The 27,112-nt window shown below is 35.6% G+C and overlaps 1 protein-coding gene across 12 annotated transcripts in view; it reads left to right on the forward strand.

The window, feature by feature from the left end:
- The window catches only part of OXR1 (oxidation resistance 1), a 463,267-nt gene that overhangs the window by 429,219 nt on the left and 6,936 nt on the right, over nucleotides 1–27,112 (forward strand). For 8 of the 12 annotated variants that reach the window (XM_082434271.1, XM_082434277.1, XM_082434281.1 and 5 more), the window contains 3 exons: nucleotides 17,761–17,841; nucleotides 19,803–19,928; nucleotides 20,707–20,859. In XM_082434271.1, coding sequence (XP_082290397.1) covers nucleotides 17,761–17,841; nucleotides 19,803–19,928; nucleotides 20,707–20,859 — 360 coding nt within the window. Of the gene's footprint in view, nucleotides 1–17,760; nucleotides 17,842–19,802; nucleotides 19,929–20,706; nucleotides 20,860–22,286; nucleotides 24,051–27,112 lie in introns of those variants that run through there. The other 4 variants (XM_082434275.1, XM_082434278.1, XM_082434274.1 and 1 more) reach the window with 2 other exon arrangements.

Raw genomic sequence — 27,112 nt, forward strand, 5'->3', positions numbered from 1 at the left:
TGATTTAAATGAGACTAGATATATACTTAGAACCAGGAGTGACTTTGGAAGATGCCCCCAAAGCAGCTTGCCACCCTTAAATGTAAAACATGTAAAAATATCAAAATGATTTCCATTGGTGGTGGTGTAATTTGGCTCGAGAGTACTTTGTTATGTCTTTTTATTTTTAAGTTGAATGATTTCAAGTTTTTGTTTATGAAACATCAGCACAGAAGGGATTAGGCATCTGAAATGATTGGATTTGTTAAAATTCTGATCAGGTTATCAGATTAGCCAATTAACATAGCTTTTTTTTTTTTTTTAAACCAAGAACAGTGATGCTATGCATGTATTCTTTTGATTTGCAGTTTGAATTAACATTTATCATTAGTTTGCTAATACTGTAATATAGTTTAATTTATTACAAATGCAGGCAAAACGTGGATATTTTGAACTTTATAGGTCATTATAATGTACATCACACACTTACAGTCACCAATTCACACTTACACACTTACAGTCACCAATTCCTTTTTAACCTCATAGGAAGCTGTTACGTGATTTTTTCAGATATGAGAGCATGCTTCTCACTGGTCCTCAGCTCTGCACATAGAGTTTATATATGTGGTTTCACTTAACCTTCACAATAACCTTACAAAGTCAGTAGTATTACTTCCCATTTTAAAGGTGAAAATTCATATGGAGTGGTTTACTGAACTAAGTTGTCATGGAGCACAGAGACAGCTAGACCCTAGCATATTCATTACCTCACCAGGATGTCTTTGAGAGTTTTATAAAATGGTACAATGCATTATGATGTGTTTTGGTGTGTAGACAAGCTCAAGTCCCAGTTTTCTAGCTGTTTTCCTTGCTTTGGAGTAGAAATCCTAGAAGCTGTAGGGTAGGAGAAAGGCTTAAGAAAATACGGGTTAAAATGATAGCAGTTTTTTTTACTTGTTTTGTAGACTGAAATTTCCTCTAAGATTCTGCCAGAGAGGGAGCCCTTCCACTTTAAAACTGAAGAGAAAAAATAATTTTTCTAGGAGTATAACAAATATTTTAGAACAAATAAAATTTCTCGTTTTTGGACTTCGTATTTTATAACTTCTTACAGTTCTTCATAACTTTACTCAACTGATTAGTAGAATGGTATTACTTAAGTAATAAATAGTCTTAAAGCCAGTATTGATATGGCCATATATTTATGTAAACTAAGACAGTTTTCTAAATGCTCAGTAACTGTGTAACCAGAGATAGATTATTTTCATTTTGTAAATGAATTAAAGTCTCAAAGATAATAACTAACAGGACTAATAGTTAGAATATGCTCCAAAATACATGGAATAAAGTTAAACCTTTGCCAGTTAGCTTGGGTGAGAACGATGTTGATGAAACATGCTTAACTTTATCTTTTCCTTATACGTTTTTTATTGAGGTATAGTTGATTTACAGTATTATATTATTTTCAGGTGTACAACATAGTGATTCAAAATTTTTGTAGATTATAAGCCATTGATAATTATTATAAAATACCGGCTATGTTCCCTGTGCTGTACAATATATACTTGTAGCCTATTTATTTTATACATAGTAGTTTCTGCATCCTAAACCCCTACCCCTGTATCACCTCTTCCCACTGATAACCATTAGTTTGTTCTCTATATCTGTGAGTCTGTTTCTTTTTTATTATATTCACTACTTTATTTTTTAGACTCCACATATAAGTGATAACATACAGTATTCGTTTGTCTCTAACTTATTTCACTAAGCCTAATACCCTCTAGGTTCATCCATGTTGCAAATGGCAAAATTTCTTTTTGTTTTTAATGTTTTACTGTCTGTTGTATATGTATATACAGCACATATTTAGGAATTCATCTGTTGATGGACACAGGTAACTTCCGTATCTTGGCTAAATTGTAAATAATTGTAAATAATGCTGTTAGGAAAATTGGAGTGCATATATCTTTTCTGAGTGTTTTTGTTTTCTTTGGGTATATACCCAGGAATAGAATTGCAGTTCTCTTTTTAGTTCTCTGAGGAACCTCCATTCTGTTTTCCACAATGGCTGCACCAATTTATATTCCCACCAGAAGTGTGCCAGGGTTCCCTTTTCTCCACATCCTCACCAGCATTTGCTAATTTGTGTTCTTTTTTTTTTTTTTTAATTCTATTTATTTATTTTTTAATTTATGGCTGTGTTGGGTCTTCGTTTCTGTGCGAGGGCTTTCTCCAGTTGCGGCAAGCGGGGACCACTCTTCATCGCGGTGCGCGGGCCTCTCACTATCGCGGCCTCTCTTGTTGCGGAGCACAGGCTCCAGACGCGCAGGCTCAGCAATTGTGGCTCACAGGCCCAGTTGCTCCGCGGCATGTGGGATCTTCCCAGACCAGGGCTCAAACCCATGTCCCCTGCATTGGCAGGCAGATTCTCAACCACTGCGCCACCAGGGAAGCCCAATTTGTGTTCTTTTTGACGATACCCATTTTGACAGGTGTGAGGTGATATCTCATTGTGGTTTTGACTTGCATTTCCCTGATGATTAGCAATGTTGAGCATCTTCTCATGTGCCTGTTGGCCATCTCTAGGTCTTCTGTGGAAAAATGTCTGTTCTGGACTTCTGTCCATATTTTAATTGGGTTTTTTGGTTTTTTGATACTGAGTTGTATGAGCTGTTCATGTATTTTGGATATTAACCACTTATCAGTCATATTATTTGCAAGTATTTTCTCCCATTCAGTAGGCTGTCTTCATTTTGTCAGTGGTTTCCTCTGCTGTGCCAAAGCTTTAAGTTTAGTTAGGTCCTGTGTGTTTATTTTTGCTTTTATTTCCTTTGCTGGAGGAGATGGAGCCAAAAAAATAATGCCAAGATTTATGTCAAATGGTGTTCTGCCTAGAAGTTTTCTTCTAGTAATTTTATGGTTTCTGGTCTTACATTTAGTTCTTTAATCCATTTTGAGTTTATTTTTGTATATGGTGTGAGAAAATGTTCTAATTTCATTCTTTTACATGCAGATACCTAGTTTTCCCAGTAGCATTTATTGAAGAGACTGTCTATTCCCCATTGTATATTCTTGCCTTCTTTGTAATAGATAAATTGACCATATGTGGGTTAATATTTGGGTTCTCTGTTCTGTTCCATTGATCTATGTGTCTGTTTTTGTGCCACTACCATACTGTATTGATTACTGTAGCTTTTTAGTATAATCTGAAGTCGGGGAGTGTGACACCACCAACTCTGTTCTTCTTTCTCAAGATTGTTTTGGCTATTTGGGGTCTTTGGTGTTTCCATACAAATTTTTAAAATATTTGTTCTAGTTCTCTGAAAAATGCCATTGGAATTTTGATAGGAATTGCATTGAATCTGTAGATTGCCTTGGGTAGTATAGTCATTTTAACAATATTAATTCTTTCAGTCCATGAACACAGTGTATCTTTCCATCTGTTTGTGTCATCTTCAATTTCTTTCATCAGTGTACTACAGTTTTTCAAGTATAGGACCATTACCTCCTTAGGTAAGTTTATTCCTAGGTATTTTATTATTTTTGATGTGATGGTAAATGAGATTGTTTCCTTAATTTCTCTTTCTGATAGCTTGTTGTTGGTGTATAGAAATGAAATAGATTTCTCTATATTAATTTAGTATCCTGCAACTTTACCAAATTCATTGATGATCTATAGTAGTCTTTTGGTGGCATCTTAAGGATTTTCTATGTATAGTATCATACCATCTGCAAATAGTGACAGTTTTACTTCTTCCTTTCCAATTTGTATCTCTTTTTTTTTCCCCTTGTTTAATTGCTATAGTTAAGATTTCCAGTACTGTGTTCAATAAAAGTGACAAGATTGGGCATCCTTGTCTTATTCCTTATCTTAGAGGAAGTGCTTTCAGCTTTTCACCATTGAGTGTAATATTAGCTGTGAGCTTCTCGTACGTGGCCTTTATTATGTTGAGGTATGTTCCCTCTATACCCACTTTCTGGAGTGTTTTTATCATAAATGGATGTTGAATTTTGTCAAAAGCTTTTTCTGCATCTAGCAAGATGGTCATATGGTTTTTATTCTTCAATTTGTTAATGTGGTATATCACACTGATTGATTTGCAGATATTGAGCCATCCTTTCATGCCTGGGATAAATCCCACTTACTCATGGTGTATGATCCTTTTAATGTTTTGTTGGATTTGGTTTTCTAATATTTTGTTGAGGATTTTTGTACCAATGTTTATCAGTGATATTGGCCTGTAATTTTTTGTGTGTGTGATATCTTTGGTTTCAGTATCAGGGTAATGCTGGCCTCATAGAATGAATTCAGAAGTGTTCTTTTCTCTTCAGTGTTTTGGAATAGTTTGAGAAGGGTAGGTGTTAACTCTTTGCTAAATGTTTGGTACAATTCACCTGTTAAGCCGTCTGGCCCTAGACTTTTGTTTGATGGGAACTTTTATTACTAATTCAGTTTCATTACTGGTATTTGGTCTGTTCACATTTTCTCTTTCTTCCTGGTTTATGCTTGGGAGATTGTACATTTGTAGGAATTTGTCCATTTCTTCTAGGTTGTCCATTTTATTGTCATATAGCTGTCTGCAGTAATCTGTTATGATTTCTCTTCCTTTTTCATTTCTGATTTTATTGAATTGGGCCTTCTCTCTTTTTTCCTTGATGAGTCAGGCTAAAGGTTCATCAGTTTTATGTATCTTTTCAAAGAACCATCTCTTTGTTTCACTAATCTTTTCTATTTTTTTTTTTTTAGTCTCCATTTCATTTATTTCTGCTTCTATCTTTATGATTTCTTTCCTTCTACTAACTCTGTGTTTTGTTTGTTCTTTTTCTAGTTCTTTTAGGTGTAAGGTTAGGTTGTTTATTGGAGATTTTTCTTGTTTCCTGAGGTAATCTTGTATTGCTATATACTTCCCTTTTTTAACTGCTTTTGCATCCTATAGATTTTGGATCATTGTGTTTCATTTTCATCTGTCTCCAGGTATTTTTTGATTTCTTCAGTGATCCATTGTTTGTTTAGTAGGATATTGTTTAGCCTCCATACATCTGTGTTTTTTGCAGCTTTTTTTCTTGTAGTCAATTTCTAGTCTCATATCACTCTGGTCAGATAAGATGCGTGATATGATTTCAATTTTCTTAAATTTACTGAGGCTTGTTTTGTGGCCTAGCATGTGATGTATCTTGGAAAATGTTTCATGTGCACTTGAAAAGAATGTATACTCTGCTGCTTTTGGATGCAGTATTCCATATATATCTATTAACTTCATCTGGTCTAATGTGTCATTTAAGGCCAGTGTTCCCATATTGATTTTCTGTCAGGATGATGTAAGTGGGGTGTTAATGGCCTCTGCTATTACTGTGTTACTGTCAGTTTCTTCCTTTATTTCTGTTAATATTTTCTGTGTTAGGTGGTCCTATGTTGGGTGCATATATATTTACAGTTGCTATATCTTCTTCCTGGATTGATCCCTTGATCATTATGTAAGGCCCTTCTTTGTGTCTTGTAACAGCCTTGTTTTAAAGTATTTTGTCTGATAGAAGTAGTGCTACCCTGACTTTCTTTTGATTTCCTTTTGCATGGAATATGTTTTTCTGTCTCCTCATTTTCAGTCTGTGTGTGTCTGACTTCTTAAGACAGCATATATACAGGTCTTGTTTTTGTATGCATTCAACCACTTCATGACTTTTGATTGGAGCATTTAGTCCATTTACATTTAAAGTAATTATTGATCTGTATGTACTTATTGCCATTTTGTTAATTGTTTTTGCAGTTCTTTTTTGTTCTTTTCTTTTGTTCTCTTCCCTTGTGATTTGATAACTATCTTTAGTGTTAACGTGCAGATGCCCTTCTCATTTTTGTGTATCTGTTATAGATTTTTGGTTTGTGGTTACCATGAGGTTTTTATACACACATACACACACACACACACACACACACACACACACACACACACACACACAGTGAGCTAGCAATCTATGTATGTATGTGATTATTTTAAATTGCTGTTCTCTTAATTTCAAATGCATTTCAACAACCCTGCATTTTTACTCTTCTCTCTTCACGTTTGCTGTTTTTGACATATTTAACACTTTTTTCTTTTGAGTATCCCTTAAGTGTTTATCATGGATGTAGATGGTTTTACTACTTTTGTCTTTTAACCTTCCTACTAGCTTTTACGCAGTTGATTTACTACCTATTTGCCTTTACCAATGAGCTTTTTTCTTTAGTAATTTTCATGTTTCCAGTTGTGGCCTTTTCTTTTTCACTTAGAGAAGCCTGTTTAACATTTCTTGTAAAGCTGATTTGGTGAACACTTTTACGTTTTGCTTGTCTGTAAAACTTTTAATGTCTCCATCAAATCTGATTGAGAGCCTTGCCAGGTAAAGTATTCTCAGTTGTAGGTTTTTCCCTTTCATCATTTAAAATATATCGTGCTACTTCCTTCTATCCTGCAGTGTTTCTACTAAAAATTCAGCTCATAGTCTTACGGGAGTTCCTTGTATATAAGTTGTTGCTTTTACCTTGCTGCCTTTAATATTCTCTTTATTTTAAATTTTTGCCATTTTAATTACAGTGTGTCTTGCTGTGGTCCTCTTTGGGTTGATCATGTTTGGAACTCTGTGTGTCCTAGACCTGGATGTCTGTTTCCTTTCCTAGGTTAGGGAAGTCTTCAATGATTATGTCTTTAGGTATTTTCTCTGCCCCTTTCTCTCTTCTTCTGTGACTCCTAGAATGCGAACGTTAGCACACTTGATGTTGTCCTAGGGGTCACTTAGTGTCCTCATTTCTTTTTATCCTTTCTCTTTTTTTCTGTTCCACTTCTGTGATTTCCACTACTCTTGTCTTCCAGCTCGCTTATCCATTCCTCTGTGTCATTTAGTCTAATGTTGATTCCTTCTAGTGTATTTTTCATTTTACTTTATGGATTCTTCATCTCTGTTTGGTTGTTCTTTTATATTTTCTAACTCTTTGTTAAACACTTATGATTTCTCACTTTGTTCATCCATTTTTCTCCTGAGTTCTTTGATCATATCATGATCATTACCTTGGTCCCAGGTCTAGTGCCTGTGTACTGGTTGGTGGGCCCTCTGGTAGGCTGGGCAATGTACAGGGGAGGCTGTGGACTCAGGGGTTCTTAAGGCAGCCTGTCTGCTGTTGGGTGGTGCTGTGTCCCTGCTCAGTTAGTTGCTTGGCCTGAGGCACCTGGTACTGGTGCCTATAGGATTGGTGGGCAGGGCTGGGTTCAGGTGCTAATAAGGTAATGGGAAGATTCCAAATGGCACTTGCCAGCATCAATGTCCCCATGGTAGAACAAGCTCCCAAAGATGGCTTCTGCCAGGGTATGTGTCCCCAAGGTAAGCTCCTTTTGCCTCCTGCCTCACCAGGAGACTCTCCAAGATCAACAGGCAGGTCTAACTCAGGCTCCTTTCAAATTACTGCTTCTGTCCCCAGTCCCAGAGTGTGTACACCCTCTTAAGAGTGAAGTCTGTATTTCCTACAACCCTCTGGGTCTCCCAAAAGGAAGCCCCACTTGCCTTCAAAGTCGAACATTCTGGGGGCTTGTCTTTCCAACACAGGACCCCTGGGTTTGAGAGCCTGATGTGGGGCTCAGACTCCTTGGGGAGAACTTCTGCAATAATTATTCTTCTGTTTCTGGTTCACCTACCGGAGGTATGGTCTTGACTGTACCATGACTCCACCCCTACTGCCCATCTTCATTATATCTATAGTTGTAAAAGATCTTTTCTGATAGGTTCTGGTCTGTTTCACTGATAGTTGTTCTGTAAATAGTTGTAATTTTGGTGTGCTCATGTGCTCAGGGTCTTTCTGCTCAGCCATCTTGCTATGTTTTCTTTATTTTTAAAGGCTGTTTTAGAGTTTATTCTGATAAATAACCTAAACTTTAATCTCTAATCATTTACTTGAAGCTATTTATGTATTTGATATACCCATATACTATATCCTGCCTTTTTAGTGTCTGTCAATAAATTGTAATTTATGTGAAGCTTATAAGCTCATTTTATAAGGGTATAAGTTTAATCAGATTAAAGTCACAAAATATTAAATAACAGCATCATTTTTTTCTATCAGTACTTCACTGAATTTTCTCATCTTTTCCTTTTTTTGTTGTTTTTAGGCCCTCATATATGACAAGATGAATTTTTTTTTTGTATTTTAGGCTTTTATATTTGAAAACACATGACACGATGAATTACTTACATCTGTATAGAAATTAGCTCACAGGTAGAATTTTAAGAAGAACAAATTTAAATGTAAAACTCTTTTCAGTGACCTCAGCTAATGATTATAATACTGATTAAAATATTAATAATTACTTATACTAACACTGTACACTTACCATGAGTTTTTTACTTAATCCTCAACCTGTGAAATATTGCTGCTTTCACCTTCGTTTTACAAAACAGAGGCATATAACAGCCATACTCTGACCAATAAAGGTCAGAGCTGTGGTTTGAATCCAGGCATTCTGTTCTGGCTGTAAGCTGTGCCCTTAAATTCTTTGCTATAACATGCTCTCAAAATCTTCAGACTATAACTGGGAGAAGGGAATTAACATTTATTTTGTACGTTTGCTGTATCATTTTCTACTTTATATATATCTTACACATACTATTATTTATTCCTCATAAAGTACCTAAGATATGATTATTATTTCCATTTGAAAGACCAGAAATTGAGAGGTTAAGTACGGTTGCTCAAGTTCACAAAACTAATATAATCACACTTCCTTATCCAGCAGTTCTGCATTCGATGGTTCTGCATTCGCAGATTCAACCAACCAGAGATTAACAATATTTGGAAAAAAAATCCCAGAAAGTTCCAAAGAGCAAAACTTGAAGTTGCCACAATGCTGACAACTATTTACATAGCATTTACATTGTATTAGGTATTATAAGTAATATATAGATGATTTAAAGAGAGGATATGCATAGATTATATGCAAATACTGTGCCATTTTCTATAAGGGACCTGAGCATCCATGAGTTTTGGTTTCTGTGAAGGTTTCTGGAACCAATCCCTCAGGCATATGTAGGAACGACTATTAAACAGAATCAGAATTAAGACAGAGTTCTACAGCTAAACCTACTATACTATGTTGCCTACCTATAGTACATATTCATGGGAAGTTTTTTAACTAGTGTTTATGCCTTATTGTATAAAACATCTGCTTACTAATTATGTCACAACATAATTGAAAAAAGGACATATACACATATTCAGTGTAGAATATTTTTTCTTTATTTATTTGACTTAGTAGTTGAAAAGCATATTTATTACATATGTAAATTGTGAGACATAATGATAAAATGAGTATTTGTGATCCCACTCACTCATTCACTACCCAGCTTAAGAACTAGAATGTTACCAATGAAAGTGCATCATCCTGTGTGTTCTTTCTCTATCTCATCTCATGTCACCTCCAAATTGGTTATTACCTCCCTGAATTTTGTGTTTGCCATTTCCCTGTTTTTCTTTAATTAATAGATTTTATTTTTTAGAGATTTTAGATTTTAGATTTACAGAAAAATTGAATGGGAAGTACAGAGAGCTCCCATATACCCCTTTCTCTCCAAACACAGTACCCCTGTTATTTACATCTTGTATTAATGTGGTACATGCTATAATTTATGAGCTAATATACGTTATTATCACCCAAAGTCTGTAGTTTACATTAGGGTTCATTCTTTGTGTTACACATTCTATGGAATGACATGTATCTGCCATTACAGGATGATACAGTGTAGTTTCATTGCCTTCAAAATGCCCTATGCTCCATCTGTTCATCCCTCCTTCCCTCTACCTGAGAACCACTGATGTTTTTAATCTTTCTATAGTTTTGCCTTTCCCAGAGTATCATCTAGTTGGAATCGTATCATATGTAGCTTTTTCATATTGGCTTCTTTCAGTTAGTAAAATGCATTTAAGGTTCCTCCCTGTCTTTTCAAGGCTTGATAGCTCATTTCTTTTTAGTGCTGACATTTAACATTCCATTTTCTCAGTGTACCACAGTTTATCTGTTCACCTATAAAAGGACATTTTGGTTACTTCCAGGTTTTGACACTTACACTAAATAAAAGGTTGTTACAAACATTCATGTGCAGATTTTATGTGGACCTAGGTTTTCAGCTCATTTAGGTAAATACCAAGGAGTGTGACTGCTGGATTGTATAATAAGAGTATGTTTAGTTTTGTAACAGAAACTGCCAAACTGTTTTCCAAAGTGGCTGTACCATTTTGTGCTCTACCAACAATGAATGAGAGTTCCTGCTGCTCTACATCCTCACCAGCATTTAATATTGTCAGTGCTTTCATTCTAAATAGGTGCGTAGTGGTATCCCATTGTTATTTGAATTTGCATTTTTCTGATGACATATGACATAGAGCATCTTTTCATATTCTTACATGTCCAGATCTTTAGTTCATGTTTTGTTTGTTCTCTTGTTGTTTTTTAAGAGCTCTTTGTATATTTTGGATAACATATTTATCAGCAATGTATTTTACAAAGATTTTCTCCCAGTCTGTGGATTATTTTTTTATTCTCTTGACAGCGTCTGTTACAGAGCAGACGTTTTTAATTATAATGAAGTCCAACTTACTAGTTTTTTTTTATGGATCATGCTTTTGGTGTTCTATCTAAAAATGCATCTTCAAACCCATCTTCACCTAGATTTTTTTCTGTATTATCTTCTAGTTGTTTTATAGTTTTGCATTTTACATTTAGGTTGATGATCCATTTTGAGTTAATTTTTGTGAAAAGTATAAGGACTTTGTCTAGATTAACTTTTTTGTGTGTGGTTGTCCAGTTGTTCCACCACTATTTGGTAGAAGACCATCCATTCTTCATTGCAGGATCTTTGCTTCTTTGTCAAAAATCAATTGACTGTATTTGTGTGAGTCTATATGTAGGTGCTCTCTTCCATTCCACTGATCTGTTTGTTCTTTTGCCAGTATCACAATCTTGATTACTTTATAGTAAGTCTTGAAGTTGAATAGTGTCAGTCATTCAGTTTTGTTCTTTTCCTTCATTATTGTGTTGGCATTGGGATCTTTCTACATAAACTTTAAATAATCAGTTTGCCTATATCCACAAAATAACTTGGTGGGATTTTTATTGGAATTGTGTTGAGTCTGTAGACCAAGTTGGGAAAAACTGATATCTTGACAGTATTGTCTTCCTATCCATATATATGAACATGGAATATCTCTTCATTTATTTAAATCTTCTTTGATTTCTTTCTTCAAAATTTTGTACTTTTCTTCATGTATTTCATTTTTTTCCATACTAATATAAATAGTATGGTTTTACATTGCAGATTCCAATTACTCATTGCTCATATATAGAAAAGCAGTTGACTTTTGTACATAACCTTGTATCCTGCAAGCCTACTATGATTGCTTATTAATTCCAGTAGTTTTTGGATGATTCTTTAGAATTTTCTTTATAGACAATTACGTCGTCTACTAAGAGTTTTTTATTCCATCCTTCCCAATCTGTATACCTTTTATTTCCTTTTCTTGTTTTACTGCATTAGCTAGGTCTTCCAGTACAATGTTGAACAGGAGTGGGAAAGTATTTCATTTTTCACCATTATGTATGATGTTAATTGTAGGATTTTTTCGTTAGATGTTCTTAATCAAGTTGCAGGAGTTACCCTCTATTTCTAGGTTGCCGGGAGTTTTTATAATGAATGTTAGATTTTGACTAATGCTTTTTCTGCATCTATTTATGTGTAATAGATTATATCAGTTGATTTTCAAATGTTGAAATACCTTGCATATCCCTTGCATACCTGGATTAAATCCCACTTGGTCATTGTATAGAAATCTTTTTTATACATTGTTGGATTCAATTTGGTAATATTTTGTTGAGGTTTTTTTGCATGTATGTTCATGAGAGATATTGGTCTGTAGTTTGTCTAACAATGTCTTTGTTTATTTTTTATTAGGGTAGTGCTGGCCTCATAGAATGAATTGGGAAGTATTTTCTCTGCTTCTGTTTTTCTGGAAGAGATTGTAGAGAGTTAGTATAATTTCTTCCTTAAATGTTTAATTGAATTCACTAGTGAATCTATCTGGATTCACTGAAGATGCTCCAGAGCTAGAGATCATACCACTTTGGGTTTCTTTGTAAGTACAAAATCAGCTGCCGTGGTGTATGCATTTTTGCTTTGCAAAAGTCAATATAATTATATTGGCCAGAATGAAAATCTGTTCAGTTTTCCTTTCTTCTATTATCATGTCTATCATAGCACTCGACAAGTTTGCAAAGCTTTTGATAGAGTTACCTTGATGTTTACTGGTAGCTAATTCATTTTAGTTGGCTAGAACTGGGCCTGGTACTTTCTGTTTTGCAAGGCTATTAATTACTAATTCAATTTATTTAGTAGCTATAGGGCTGTTGAGATGATTTGTTTCTTCTGTGTGAGTTTAGTGGTTTGTATCTTTCAAGGAATTGGTCCATTTCATCTAGGTTTTCAAATTCACAGGTTTAGAGTTGTTTATAATATTCCTTTATTTTCCTTTATTATCAATAATGATGGCCTGTCTTCATTTATGATATAATTTATTTGTGTGTTCTTTTTCTTATTTTAGTTAGCCTGGCTAGAGGTTTATCAATTTTATTGATCTTTCCAAAGAACTAGTTTTTGGTTTTGTTGAGTTTTCTCTATTGATTTTCTGTTTTCAATTTCACTGATTTCTACTCTGATTTTTTTCTATTATTTCTTTTCTTCGACTTCAGATTTAATTTGCTCTTCTTTTTCTAGTTTCCTAAAATGGAAGCTGAGATTATTGATTTTAGATCTTTCTCTTTTCTTACATATGCATTCAGTGCTATAAATTTTCCTCTTAATTCCTGCTTTCACTGTATCCCAAAATTTTGGTAAGTTATATTTTTGTTTTTATTTAGTTCAGAATATTTTAAATATCTCCCAAGACTTTAATGATTATGTGTTAATTAGCAGTGTGTTGTTCTAAAGTAATTTGGGATTTTCGCACTATTTCTCTGTTACTGATTTCTAGTTTAATTTCATTGTGGTCTGAGAGCATACTTTATGATTTATATTGGTTAAGGTATGTTTTATGTTCCAGAATGTGTTCTATCTGAGTGAATGTTCCATGTGAGCTTGAGAAGAATATGTATTCAGCTGTTGTTGGATGGAGTATTCTATACATGTCAATTAGATCCAACTAATTGAGAATACTGTTCAGTTCAGCAATGTCCTTACTGATTTTCTGTCGGATTTGCAAATTACTGATAGAGGAGTTTTGAAGTCTCCAACTATAATAATGAATTAATATATCTCAAGATTATGTAATGAGTGTTCTTTTCCCCTGATATGCTGTGGAGAAAACAAGATTATTCCCTTTTTGTGAGATTCACTTCTTACGTTTATTGTTCCATGAGGCTAGTATAATATATACATATTGTAGTTGAATGGTTTTGAGTAGTTAACAGGTTTCTTTTTGACTAAAAGAACAGTGAATATATCTGCCTTCTTCTGAAATTCTATGTGAGTCATCTGCAGATATACTTAACAGGATGTAATTTTAAATATAAAAGATTTCTTCAAATCAAAACTTCAGTAATGTGTTCTGTTTTGTATTCATTCTGGATTTAATCCTTTTTTCCCCTCTATTAATTCTACTTTCTAGTTACCTAATTTATGATTCTCTATTTGCTTCTTTTATATTTTATTTAAGTTACGGAAGTGTATTTTGAAAACAGTAGTTTTAATTTAAGGCAAAAAGGAGTTTTAACATAATCCAGGTCTTATTTTGTGATAAGACTTTGTCATATATTATGAAATATAGAACAGAATGTTATGTAACTTCAGGATGCTGTTGTATGCCCTTTTTTGTTAGCTACAACAGCTCAACTTTAATTTCCTCCTTTTTAAAAATATTTTTGGATTCCAAAGTAAATATAAATGGCATTGTTAAGTAACATTTTTCTTTCTACCCCATCTTCCTTTACTAAGGAATAAAAGTAAGGCATAAGTGAGAAATAAAATTTACACATTCACAGATATCTTTTTTAGTCTGCAAGGCAGTTGGGGGAAGGGAGGTTTTTGGCTTGTTTATGGTGTAATCTCAGGGGGAAATACCGGAATATCCTGGAAGGAGGACTGTTAGACCGATGTTAGACTGAAGCTCTTTTCTTTCTAGGAGAGCATGTTCTTATTCATGGGATTTGCAGCAACTATACATTTCCTCTATTTTCAGCTTCTGTTCTGGTTATTGTTGTTATTAGTCTCTTTGTAATAGAGATGGGTAGATTTAATTCTGCCTTTACATTTGTAATTTGTTGAAAATAAATGCTCTCACTTTGTGAGACCTTTGTCAAAAACTGAAGAGACTAGAGAGTAGCACTTAATTCTGCAGAGGGTAGTTCATTAGTATTTAGTTTCTGCAGATGGGATTTAGCAGTATATGCAAACCACTTTGCTCCTCAGGAAATGACTTTTCAGCCAGACAGTGAATACAGTTTTAGTTAGAAGGTCTTGATTTCCTCAACTGTGTACCTTTAATAATTGGGAGTGTGATACAGGACATTTTGTAGCAATCTGTCCATTTTCCACTTAGGTTTAATCTTTTGGGTAAAGTAATACATTCTGTACATGGAGTATGATTTAGCAAGGGGTTAAAAATTAATTTGAGACTAATTCCAGATCCACCATATATACTAGGAATCTATATCTCTTTATTCATTTATTTTGAGAGGAGGAAGTATATTTCTCTAGTTGAGGCAGGAGATAGATGGGCCCCAGGCTGAGCAGCTGGAGTTTATCCCCTGTGGACAGATTCTCCAAGATGAATACAATAGCAGGAGGAAGGAGAAGCTAAGCCCTGCCCACATGAAAGATAAAGGGACCACATATTTCTCATTCTCAGAGTCAAGGAGACCTTTCCCACTACACGTGCGCAGAAAGGCTCCACAGAGGTCAAAAAGGGAGGGGGCGTCACCCCATAGTAAGTGATGTCAACCTACCCATAGGCCTCTTCTCTAGAATTCCATCTTGGCTAAGAGATGCACGTGCACACATGGGAGGACCCTGAGATAAACCAGTTACAGACTCAGAACCAGGCAAAGCAAGATAATTGGCCAAAGGGAACCCAGAAGAAATGCCCTATACAAGTGAGGTAAACTACTACGAGCACACGACTCTCGACTCTCTGAGTCCACCCATGTGAGTCTATTCATACGTACCCTTTTTCCTCCTAATAAACACTTTACTTGTTTCACTACTTTTCATCTCTGGGAATTCATTTCTACAAAGCCGACAAGCCAGGGACCTTGTCGCTGGCCACTGTCCCTGGTGGTCTAGTGGCTAGGATTCAATGCTCTCACTGCCGAGGCCTGACTTCAGTCTCTAGCCGGGGAACCGAAATCCTGCTTGAAGCTGCTGCAGGCTGAGGTCACCCAAGATCATAGTCATTTGATTTCAAATCCTTTTTCTTTATTAGTTCACCTATTCTTTTGACAATATTGTATATCATCATTCATCACAGCATGAGTAAATATTTAAAGGTAAGGAAGTGGTGAGTTTATAAGTTCCAGAAAGGAATACAGTTTAAACAAAATGAATGAGGAAAGTAGATTTGTGACATTAAAGAAACTATGACTACCAGATGTTAATAAGCTTATACTTATGATGGCAGTTTATGGTTCCCTCACTGATGATTCCTACTCTAAGTGATGTTGATACAATTAGATTATAACTGATCCCTTTTGTGAGCAAATTCAATTTTACTTTCATCCAGGAACTGTGTTTTATATGGTAAAAGGAAGAGCTTTCAGTGTAAGGTCAGTGTTGAGTAGAGGAATAGAAAGAATGCAGAGGAATAGTTAAGTCATATAATTTGAAAATTCTTGTCTAGGAAACTCTCGATTAGACTGAATGCCATAGGAAAAAGGAAGAAAGATATAACTGGTCATTAAATATTTTGTAGAGATTTCTTTTGCTGGTCTTAGAAAAGCAAGCTGTGATTTTTATTTTTTTACTTTTAGTACCTAATTTTTCTTTCATCTTTATTGAAAATTCTGTTGTTCTTAATTGAAAAATCTTTAATATTTTTAAATTAAACTTTCAGAATAGACAAAGTATACAAAATGGTTGAGTTCTTAAAACTGAAATACTTTAATATCAAAAATAAAAACCAAAAACAAATATGGAGACTCTTCAACATTATCCTTTAGTCCTTAGGGTAATTGATGGAAAATTAAGTAAAAGTAATGTTAACCCCTGTTTAGTCTGTGGTGGGCACTATACTCAATCCTTTATGTGCATTTCATTTCTTTGTTTTATTTACACAAAAACCCTATTTAGTATGTACTATTATTATTTCCACTGTTTTATGGAGAAATAGATAAGGAAGGGGGAAAACCTAGGTCCATCTGATTCCCCAGAGCTTGAAATCATAACTACTTTGGGTTTCTTTGTAAGTAGAGAGTCAGCTATCATATTGCAAGCATTCTCGCTTTTCAAAAGTCAATCTAATAATAATGGCCAGAATGGAAAATCTGTTTGGTTTCTTTTCCTTTTTTCTATGCTCATGTCTTTCATTGCTTTCAACAAGTTTGCAGCTCTTCATAGAAGTAGCTAATTTGTTTTAGTTGACTGGAACAAGAACCTTTTAAAACCTAGGTTAGTTTAAAAATCTAAACCTTTTATGGGTCAGTTGGTTTAACTGCATTTTGTGGCCAGAACCTCTACACATAATTGATTGATCACAAGAGGAATTTGTCATAGGTCAGGAGAATTCAGCACATACTTATAGCACCACCAGAGTTCACTATATTATGCTTACTGTTTTGGGAATTATGTCATGATCTGAAAAAGCTGAAGCTGTTGTGTCAGTCTGAGGAAACTTGTCTGTTTTCGTGGGCTTTTTATAATAATATTTATCTGTCAAACATGGCTTTCAAATTCAGCACCGTGCAAGAGACTGGTCTAGGCAATTACAGAAGATATAGAATTTCCCTTAGAAATTTAGAGTGTAGGAAAGTCATTACGTTTTAGTCACAAATAACTGCTACAGTACCAACTACAAAGAATTACTGTAGAGGAAAGGCAAAAACTTTCAGTTTAGGATCATTTAGAAAGACTAAGTGGACATGCCTGAGAATGCTATTAGATATGCTTTTAAAAATCTAATTTTCTATTTCTGGAGCTTATTTTTCTTACTGTCTTAGGTTTTAAAATGTACTTCGTATCTTTTTCTTGCTCCCCCACTTCTCTGTTCTGATACAGATCATATAGCATGGGTATGTTTGTTACCTTTGCCTAGAAGAAATTTTTCCAGCATTGCCATTAGGATGTAACATTTGAGTTAAACTGATTTGAAGGGGAGAGTTGAAACTACCATTTTCTTTGTAAACTGCAAGACAGATTTTAGATGTTATCTTTGATGTTAGCAAAGCATGTTATGTTTTATATAGCATTTCTTTTATAAACGACTGTAATTCTATTTATTCAGTCAAATTCTGTCTATATGAACCTTAAGTTGTGTACTAGTAGTTATAAATAAACCTTAAGTTGTGTGCTAGTAGTTAGTTGGATGTAGTAGTTAATAAGTTAAATTCATTCATGTGTATTTCGCCGTAGTTTAATATATAAATCTCTTGGATTTTCAGCATGGAGTGGGGAAAGAAATCCTGATTACAGTTCTCTTTCCCATTTAAATTTCTCCAATTTTTGTTTTGTTTTGGCTGTTTTTCTCAACTGTCAGTGGAATTATTGTCTTCCTGTCTCCATATTCAGGTAGTGTCAGTGGCTGAGTATCACCGCAGGATCGATGCTCTAAATACTGAAGAACTGCGCACACTCTGCAGACGTCTCCAGGTGCCCCCTTCAGTAGTTTAAACCCCTCCAGAGATTGAATATTCCCTGTTTTCAGTGTCTTTTGTCAGGGCAAATCTCTTTTCTGAAGGATTCGTTTTGACTGCAGCACTAAAATACCCCATCAGAAAATTCCTTTTGTATTAAAGAGTACAGTATTGCCTTGAAGAGCTGTAGGACTATCTTTTCTGGCATCTTTTCATTTGAAAAATGTTCAGAGGAATTTTCTGTTATTTTAGAACTGTTCTCAGTACTGTGTTTCTTAGATTGATGAGGAGTTTTCATTTTACATTGGAAGAATGTCTTGGATTTGAGGTTGAATCTTTACTAAATGGAATCCGAAAGATGTGGTACTGTGGGAAAATGTTTAAAAATTTAACAGAAAGCAAGGTTCTCTTCTTAAAAGGCTATTTCAGTTGTATCAACCCTACATGAAATATCATAATGAGACGAATTGTTTTTGTGCTTGAGGTTTTCCTGGTTGGTATTAGAAATACTTTGGAATAGTATAGATTAGGCACTACAACTAGATAAATTATTTAAAATTCTGTGAAATAATCTTTGTGATTTTTCAGGAATAAGAACTATATATTTGACCTCATTTTTCAGCTTTGTGTATTACTGTGTGTTTTCCTCTTCTTAATGAGATATGCTTTCATGGCTTTGCTAGAACTCCTGAATTTTTCTCTTTTCTTTTAATGCTTCTCATGCTGCCTTGGATTTTTTTTAACCTTTCACATCATCAAAATAAGGGTAAAACATGATGATGATGTGAAAGAATTAATATAGTTTTCATCAAAAAACAATATAGTTCTAGAACATGTATTGGTTGAAAATATATGTTGTTTAAGTTTGGTAAGAAATCTGTTAAAGGAACAAAATAATTTAGCAAGATTTCATTCCTGCGTGGAATCACAGTCATCGAGAATTGCTGCATTTTAGTTATCTGCTGCAATAGAATTCTGTTTTCCAATTTCAAAGTTTCATCAACATAGTTTCATATATTTTATTTTCTAATATTACTGCATTTTATATATTAAAATAAAATTAATATGAAAAAGTGCCAACAGAATAAATTGTACAGGAATTTAAGTTAATCAACGTTTCTGTCACTTTTAAGAATATCACTGTTGTTTCATATATTTTATTTTTTAATATTATTCCATTTTACATATGAAAATAAAATTAATAGGAAAAAGTGCCAACAGAATAAATTGTATAAGAATTTGTTTTGATTTAATCAACATTTTTATCATCTTAAGAATATCAGTGAGATCATTTCCATCAAGCAAAAGCATACATACTTTTTAGTGCATCACATTGTTCTAATTTAAAAAATAGGTTTGTGAAAAAGTTAACTTTTAAATGTATTGTTTGGTTCAGCTAGATAAAAAAAATTCATGTTTAGAAAGTAAAAATTAAAAAGGCATTTCTAAAAATAATGATAACCTTTTCAATGAAGCAAATAAATTCACATACACATGCACACCAATGAAACATTATACTTTTTTTTTGTACTATTTTTTTAATTAAAATTTTGGCACCCAGGAAGTTTTCCTAATTACTTTTGGCAAATTTTATGTTTACCATGAAAAAAATAATCTCACATATTTTAAATAGCACAGATAAAAAGCAAGCTAGCTGGCTCATTTTTTGCCCTTGAACAGAAAAATTAAAGTTTCCATGCAACTTAACCTCTTTTTACCAGAAATGTGGAGTTTATCATTCAATACCTGTCTTTCCTCATGTAGTAGATGAGAAAAATGTCTGCTTATAAAAAAACTTTTTCGCATTGGACATGCCATTGTTATTAGATGGAGCATCTTTTTCTTATTCTAAAATCCTAAATTAAAGCTTTAGCCACCTTTTTTAAGGTATAAGGTTTTATTTCTCTCAAAAGGCTAAAATTTTTGAAGGTTTGTTGCCGTTCTGTATTAATACGTTGCTGCTGTTTACTTCTTTAGATTACTACAAGGGAAGATATAAATTCAAAGCAGGTTACTCCAGTGAAAGCAGACCTGGAATCTGAATCTTTTCGACCAAACCTAAGTGATCCCAGTGAACTCTTACTGCCAGATCAAATTGAAAAGGTATGACATACCCACATATGGGCATTTCTGAGTGTGTGCCAAGAGAATAAAATAGCCCGTTTTCAGTTGTTTTGAAAACTGAAGAAGCAGGGCTATTGTTCCTAGTCTTAGTCTTCAATGAAGAAAAGGTAAACAAAATATAGCAACTAATGTAATAGAAGGTATTAGGAGATTTGGGTAAGCAGATGTTAAAATAAATAACAGTAGCAATTTAGGTGAGACAATATAATGGCCAGTATTTAATTTCTTATTATGTGCCAGTTACTTGCTTTATATAATCTAATGTAGTTGTTGCAGCCCCCATAGGAGTTGGATGCTCTTATTGTCACATTTTGTAAGTGAAGAAACTTGGGTGCCAAGAGGTTACGTAAATGTTCAAAGCCATACAGTTATAACATATTGAAGCTTGATTTCTAATTCTGATAGTCTGCCTCTGGATTTGAGAGGTTATTAATAATCAAGCTAACAGTTCGTCAAATATTTTTGTTAATTTGATACAGAGGATGCAAACAATAATTAATCCATGTTTCTTGCCTCTATTCTAATCTGTATATTGTTTGGTATGACTGTTTCTTTTCCTAATGAACAATTAATATGTCATACTGAGAAATGTACAGTTATTCTTCAAGCATCTCAGTATCTTCGACAATGATATTTTCTACTGTTATTTTTGTAGGCTGCATTTTATAAAGTACTATTAAATTCCAACTGGCATTAGTATCGTACAGATTAATAATAAGCAACTATTGAGTATGTGTTAACAATTTATTTTTCAAAGCTTACCAAGCATCTTCCACCAAGAACAATTGGCTACCCATGGACTCTTGTTTATGGTACTGGGAAGCATGGTACAAGCTTGAAGACCCTTTATCGAACAATGACAGGTTTAGACACTCCAGTGCTGATGGTGATTAAAGACAGTGATGGGCAGGTATGAAAAATAACAACATAGACACCTTACCTTTTAAGAGATGGTAGTAACAGTAACGTTAGCATGTTCTTTTGCTAAAAATTTTCATTAGTACATTTTATTAAGTTTAACTGGTAATTATTGAGTGCTTTTGATATGCAAGGCAATGCTGAGTCCTACAGAGGGATAGATATGAACATGAATAATTAAACAGTTCCTGCCATCAAAGGAATTATAATCTGGTAGAAAAGAATACTAAAGTATGCGAGTATCTCTAAAGCCAAGCAAAATATGCCTAGTGTAGTTAGAACCTACAAAAAGTAAAAGGGGTGTTTAGATTGTTCATTCCTATCTGAGGGAGATAAGAATGAGGTTCAGGGAAATAGTGGAAATTGACAGTCTTGAAATGTGGGTAAATTTTAGAAAGTTAAAGATAATCGTGAGAGATAGCTTCTAGATGGCGGAGGAGTAAGACGTGGAGATAACCTTCCTCCCCACAAATACATAAAAAATACATCTACATGAGGAGCAGCTCCTACAGAACACCTACTGAACTCTGGCAGAAGACCTCAGACTTCCCAAAAGGCAAGAAACTCCCCACGTACCTGGGTAGGGCAAAAGAAAAAAAAAAAAAAACATAAACAAAAGAATAGGGATGGGACCTGCACCTCTGGGAGGGAGCTGTGAAGGAGGAAAAGTTTCCACACACTAGGAAGCCTCTTCACTGGCAGAGATGGCAGGTGGGTGGGGGGAAGCTTCAGAGACATGGAGGAGAGTGCAGCAACAGGGGTGCAGAAGGCAAAGCGGAGAGATTCCTGCACAGAGCATTGCTGCCGACCAGCACTCACCAGCCTGAGAGGCTTGTCTGCTCACTGGCCAGGGCGGGTGGGGGCTGGGAGCTGAGGCTCCGGCTTTCAGAGGTCAGACCCCAGGGAGAGGACTGGGGTTCGCTGCATGAACACAGCCTGAAGGGGACTAGTGCATCACAGCTAGCCAGGAGGGAGTCTGGGAAAAAGTCTGGACCTGCCTAAGAGGCAAGAGACCATTGTTTCGGGGTGCGCAAGGAGAGGGGATTCAGAGGACTGCCTAAACGAGCTCCAGAGACGGGCGCGAGACACAGCTATCAGTGCGGACCACAGAGATGGGTATGGAATGCTAAGGCTGCTTGCTGCTGCAGCCACCAAGAAGCCTGTATGCAAGCACAGGTCACTATCCACACCTCCCCTCCCGGGAGCCTGTGCAGCCCACCACTACTAGGGTCCCGTGATCCAGGGACAACTTCCCCGGGAGAACACACAGCGTGCCTCAGGCTGTTGGAACGTCATGTCGGCCTCTGCTGCCACAGGCTTGGCCCACATTCCGTACCCCACCCTCCCCCCTGGCCTGAGTGAGCCAGAGCCCCCTAATCAGCTGCTACTTTAACCCCGTCCTGTCTGGGTGGGGAACAGATGCCTTCAGTGACCTACATGCAGAGGCGGAGCCATATCCAAAGCTGAACCCCAGGAAATGTGCGAACAAAGAAGAGAAAGGGAAATCTCTCCATGCAGCCTCAGGAGCAGTGGATTAAATCTCCACAATCAAATTGATATACCCTGCATCTGTGGAATACCTGAATAGACAATGAATCGTCCCAAAATTGAAGAGGTGGACTTTGCGAGCAACTGTAGACTTGGGGTTTGATTTCTGCATCTAATTTGTTTCTGGTTTTATGTTTACCTTAGTTTAGTATTTAGAGCTTATTATCATTGGTAGGTTTGTTATTGATTTGGTGCTCTCTTCCTTTTTTCTTCTTTTATATATATATATATATATATATATTTTTTTTTTTTTTTCCTTTTCTCCTTTCGTGAGTGTGTATGTATATGCTTCTTTGTGTGATTTTGTCTGTATAGCTTTGATTTTACCATTTGACCTAGGGTTCTGTCTTTTTTTCGCTTTGTTTTGGTTTTTTTTAGTATAGTTTGTAGCACTTGTTATCATTGGTGGATTTGTTTTTTGGTTTGGCTGCTCTCTTCTTTCTTTCTTTCTTTTTTAATTTATTTTTTAATTTTTAATAATATATTTTTTATTTTAATAACTTTATTTTAATTTGTTTTTCATTCTTTCTTTCTTTCTTTCTTTTTTTTTCTCCCTTTTCTTCTGAGCCATGTGGCTATCAGGGTCTTGGTGCTCCAGCCAAGTGTCAGGCCTGAGCCTCTGAGGTTAGAGAGCTGAGTTCAGGACATTGGTCCACCAGAGACCTCCCGGCCCCACGTAATATCAAACGGCGCAAGCTCTCCCAGAGATCTCCATCTCAACATGAAGACCCAGCTCCACTCAACGACCACCAAGCTACAGTGCTGGACACCCTATGCCAAACAACTAGCAAGACAGGAACACAACCCCACCCATTAGCAGAGAGGCTGCTTAAAATAACAAGTTCACAGACACCCAAAAACACACCACCGGACACGGTCCTGCCCACCAGAAAGACAAGATGCAGCCTCATCCACCAGAACACAGGCATTAGTCTCCTTCACCAGGAAGCCTGCAAAATCCACTGAACCAACCTCACCCACTGGGGGCAGACACCAAAACTAACGGGAACTATGAACCTGCAGGCTGCGAAAAGGAGACCTCAAACACAGTAAGTTAAGCAAAATGAGAAAACAGAGAAATACACAGCAGATGAAGGAGCAAGGTAAAAACCCACCAGACCAAACAAATGAAGAGGAAATAGGCAGTCTACCTGGAAAGGAATTCCGAGTAATGATAGTAAAGATGATCCAAAATCTTGGAAATAGAATGGCGAAAATACAAGAAACGTTTAACAAGGACCCAGAAGAACTAAAGAGCAAACAAACAATGATGAACAAAACAGTAAATATAATTAAAAATTCTCTAGAAGGAATCAATAGCAGAATACCTGAGGCAGAAGAACAGAGAAGTGACCTGGAAGATAAAAGAGAGGAAATAACTACCACAGAGCAGAATAAAGAAAAAAGAATTAGAAGAATTGAGGACAGTCTCAGAGACCTTTGAGATAATATTAAATGCACCAACTTTTGAATTATAGGGGTCCCAGAAGAAGAAGAGGGAGAAAAAAGGGGCTGAGAAAATACTTAAAGAGATTATACTTGAAAACTTCCCTAATATAGGAAAGGAAATAGTCAAGTCCAGGAAGTGCAGAGAGTCCCATACACGATCAATCCAAGGAGAAACACGCCAAGAAACATATTTTTTTTTTAAAGAAATTCACGTTCTTTTATTTATTTATTTATTTATTTATGACTGTGTTGAGTCTTCGTTTCTGTGCGAGGGCTTTCTCTAGTTGCGGCAAGTGGGGACCACTCCTCATCGCGGTGCGCGGGCCTCTCACCATCGCGGCCTCTCTTGTTGTGGAGCACAGGCTCCAGACGCGCAGGCTCAGTAATTGTGGCTCACGGGCCCAGTTGCTCCGTGGCATGTGGGATCTTCCCAGACCAGGGCTCGAACCCGTGTCCCCTGCATTAGCAGGCAGACTCTCAACCACTGCGCCACCAGGGAAGCCCCCAAGAAACATATTAATCAAGCTATCAAAAATTAAATAGAAAGAAAAATATTGAAAACAACAAGGGAAAAGCAACAAATAACATACAAGGGAATCCCCATAAGGTTAACCGCTGATCTTTCAGCAGAAACTCTGCAAGCCAGAAGGGAGTGGCAGGACATATTTAAAGTGATGAAAGGGAAAAACCTACAACCAGGATTACCCAGCAAGGATCTCATTCAATTTGATGGAGAAATTAAAACCTTTACAGACAAGCAAAAGCTAAGAGAATTCAGCACCACCAAACCACCTTTACAACAAATGCTAAAGGAACTTCTCTAGGCAGGAAACACAAGAGAAGGAAAACACCTACAATAACAGACCCAAAACAATTAAGAAAATGGTAATAGGAACATACATACTGATAACTACCTTAAATGTAAATGGATTAAATGCTCCAACCAAAAGACATAGACTGGCTAAACGGATACAAAAACAAGACCCGTACATATGCTGTCTACAAGAGACTCACTTCAGACCTAGGGACACATACAGACTGAAAGGGAATGGAAAAAGATATTCCATGCAAATGGAAATCAAAAGAAAGCTGTAGTAGCAATCCTCATATCAGACAAAATAGACTTTAAAACAAAGACTATGACAAGAGACAAAGAAGGACACTACATAAAGATCAAGGGATCAATCCAAGAAGAAGATATAACAGTTGTAAATATTTATGCACCCAACATAGGAGCACCTCAATACGTAAGGCAAATGCTAACAGCCATAAAAGGGGTAATCGACAGTAGCACAATCATAGCAGGGGACTTTAACACCCCACTTTCACCAATGGACAGATCATCCAAAATGAAAATAAATAAGGAAACACAAGCTTTAAATGATACTTTAAACAAGATGGACTTAATTGATATTTATAGGACATTCCATCCAAAAACAGCACAATACACTTTCTTCTCAAGTGCTCATGGACATTCTCCAGGATAGATCATATGTTGGGTCACAAATCAAGCCTTGGTAAATTTAAGAAAATTGAAATCGTATCAAGTATCTTTTCCGACCACAACACTATGAAACTAGATATCAATTACAGGAAAAAAATCTGTGAAAAATACAAACACATGGAGGCTAAACAGTACACTCTTAAATAACCAAGAGATCACTAAAGAAATCAAAGAGAAAAACAAAATACCTAGAAACAAATGACAATGAAAACACGACAACCCAAAACCTATGGGATGCAGCAAAAGCAGTTCTAAGAGGGAAGTTTATAGCAATACAGTCCTACTTCAAGAAACAAGAAACATCTCAAATAAACAACCTAACCTTACAGCTAAAGCAATTAGAGAAAGAAGAACAAAAAAACCCCCAAAGTTAGCAGAAGGAAAGAAATCATAAAGATCAGATCAGAAATAAGTGAAAAAGAAATGAAGGAAATAGTAGCTAAGATCAAGAAAACTAAAATCTGGTTCTTTGAGAAGATAAAAAAAATTGATAAACCACTAGCCAGACTCATCAAGAAAAAAAGGGAGAAGACTCAAATCAATAGAATCAGAAATGAAAAAGGAGAAGTAACAACTGACACTGCAGAAATACAAAGAATCATGAGAGATTACTACAAGCAACTCTATGCCAATAAAATGGACAACCTGGAAAATATGGACATATTCTTAGAAAAGCACAACCTCCCAAGACTGAACCAGGAGGAAATAGAAAATATAAACAGACCAATCACAATCACTGAAATTGAGAATGTGATTAAAAATCTTCCAACAAACAAAAGCCCAGGACCAGATGGCTTCACAGGCAAATTCTATCAACATTTCGAGAAGAGCTAACACTTGTCCTTCTCAGACTCTTCCAAAATATAGCAGAGGGCAGAACACTCCCAAACTCATTCTACGAGGCCACCATCACCCTGATACCAAAACCAAAGATGTCACAAAAAAAGAAAACTACAGACCAATATCACTGATGAACATCGATGCAAAAATCCTCAACAAAATACTAGCAAACAGAATCCAATAGCACATTAAAAGGATCATACACCATGATCAAGTGGGGTTTATCCCAGGAATGCAAGGATTCTTCAGTATACGCAACTCAGTCAATGTGATAAACCATATTAACACATTGAAGGAGAAAAACCATATGATCATCTCAATAGATGCAGAAAAAGTTTCTGACAAAATTCAGCACCCATGATAAAAACTCTCTAGAAAATAGGCATAGAGGGAACTTACCTCAACATAAAAAAGACCATATATGACAAACCTACAGCCAACATTGTTCTCAATGGTGAAAAACTGAAACCATTTCCACTAAGGTCAGGAACAAGACAGGAACAAGACTCTGACCACTGTTATTCAGCATAGTTTTGAAAGTTTTAGCCACAGCAATCAGAGAAGAAAAAGAAATAAAAGGAATCCAAATCGGAAGAGAAGTAAATCTGTCACTGTTTGCAGATGACATGATACTATACATAGAGAATCCTGAAGATGCTACCAGAAAACTACTAGAGCTAATCAATGAATTTGGTAAAGTAGCAGGATACAAAATTAATGCACAGAAATCTCTTGCATTCCTATACACTAATGATGAAAAATCTGAAAGAGAAATTAAGGAAACACTCCCGTTTACCATTGCAACAAAAAGAATAAAATACCTAGGAATAAACCTACCTAAAGAGACAAAACACCTGTATGCCGAAAACTGTAAGACACTGATGAGAGAAATTAAACAAGATAC

The sequence above is a fragment of the Balaenoptera physalus genome (assembly GCF_965194825.1).
Source record: "Balaenoptera physalus genome assembly, chromosome: 17".
In the NCBI taxonomy this organism is placed as follows: domain Eukaryota; kingdom Metazoa; phylum Chordata; class Mammalia; order Artiodactyla; family Balaenopteridae; genus Balaenoptera; species Balaenoptera physalus.